At 45.9% G+C, this 1583-nt stretch overlaps 1 protein-coding gene across 1 annotated transcript in view; it reads right to left on the reverse strand.

Moving 5' to 3' along the window:
- Window positions 1-1531, reverse strand: part of CSTF1 (cleavage stimulation factor, 3' pre-RNA, subunit 1, 50kDa) — a 6103-nt gene extending 4572 nt beyond the window's left edge. Inside the window, exon 1 of the mRNA XM_010135701.1 lies at window positions 1341-1531. Within this exon, the coding sequence (XP_010134003.1) occupies window positions 1341-1509 (169 nt within the window). The 5' untranslated portion in view covers window positions 1510-1531. The remainder of the gene's footprint in view (window positions 1-1340) is intronic.
- Window positions 1532-1583: the final 52 nt, after the last annotated feature.

The following is a 1583-nucleotide window of genomic DNA, read 5'->3' on the forward strand; positions in this document are numbered from 1 at the left end:
GCAGTGTGCGCCCTCACGTGCACTGCCGACTGAGCCTGGGGTCAGGCTCCGAGGCAGCCTTCTGAACAGGCTGAGCTAGCAGAGCCATCAGCTGCACAGCAGCACTGCCTGCGAGAGGCGAGAGGCACCTCGGCTAGGCCCGAACAGAACGTAGCTCTCGGAATCAACCACGCAAACACAGCCAGCCAGCAGCGCAGAACGCCAGGCACTGAGAAATGCACTGCCAGCAGCTGCTGAAGCCATCGACAGGCCTCTAGTCTGCTCTTCACAGAGCGGAAACACTATTACGTGAGATTTAAAGTAAAAAAATGAAGCATTTACTGATTCTTTTCTATTTTATTGCATTGAAGGAAAAAAAACTTACTCCACAATTATCCCAGCACAGCAAATGACAAGCTTTACTCCTCTTCATACCCACTCTACAGTTTTTTATTTTACTACATTTTTTTCATTTCCTGGATGCATTTCCAGAACAAAGACACTTCAGCACTGGAAGCGGTAACACGGCAGGGACAAGAATTTTCAGCTATGTCCCCAACTGCCATCATCAACCAATCAAACGCAACAGAAGAAAAATTGTGTTGCTTTCATCTACAGACTGCAAGTCTAATGTTCTTATTTCACACAGACACAGGCTCCACATACTTATATCCTTGAAGCTCAACTCGTTCAGGCAGCAGAACCAGTTCAGTTACAACACAGGGAGGACACGGTATGACAGCCAGACCTCCTCCAGTAACTCAGTCAGCTTGGTCGAGCAGCAGCGCGGCTGCTTTGACCATACACTGCAGCACAGAGGTACTCGAGAGAGAAAGCTGCAGCGGGAGAAGAGGCAGCACCTTTGCTGCAACCCCCCAATCTATAACAGCTAGTGAAGATTGCCAACGGGAGGGCTCGCTCCCTTTCCAGCACTGGTCGGGAAGAACCGTATAGAAAGTATTTCTGAGGCTGCCGAGAACTCTGTGGGCCAGTTTTCTGTAAGGTTCGTGGACTCAGCGATCCCGTGTACAGGAGCGTATTTTTAGAAGGCTGCCAGTCACCCAGGACCCTGAGCAGGGATTCCTACATGTGGCAGACACTCAAACAAAGAGACTTTGATGACATTCAGTGATCTGTTCTGCTTTTAATGCATACTGAGGGATGAAACACAGAGCCAGAATGACCTTCAAAAAGAGCCATGGAGGCAGGGCCTGCATCTAAACACACACAGTGTTATGCTATTACTAGACATAACTTTTTCAAAAATACGTCTTTTCAGTAACAGTAATTCTTAATTCACAAAGATTTAAGCTAGGGATCAAGAAACTAGCGTTCTTTGTTAGCTTTTTATTCCAGCTTACCTAACTTAATTAGGTGCAGCAGTTGTTCGGATGGAGCACAGACTGACTGTGGTTTTATCTCATTTATCAAACCATTAGCAATATTTATGTATCCATCATATAGCAGCTGACTAATAATCAGTTTATAAAGTTGCTGACGGTCTTTCAAACTGACTTTTGTTCTATACATTGTGAGCAACGAATGCCTTGGAGGGGCCTGAAATAAAGAAGAAAAAAATCACATACAAGACAGTCGCATGAAAC

Source organism: Buceros rhinoceros, unplaced genomic scaffold (genome assembly GCF_000710305.1).
Source record: "Buceros rhinoceros silvestris isolate BGI_N320 unplaced genomic scaffold, ASM71030v1 scaffold35744, whole genome shotgun sequence".
NCBI lineage: Eukaryota > Metazoa > Chordata > Aves > Bucerotiformes > Bucerotidae > Buceros > Buceros rhinoceros.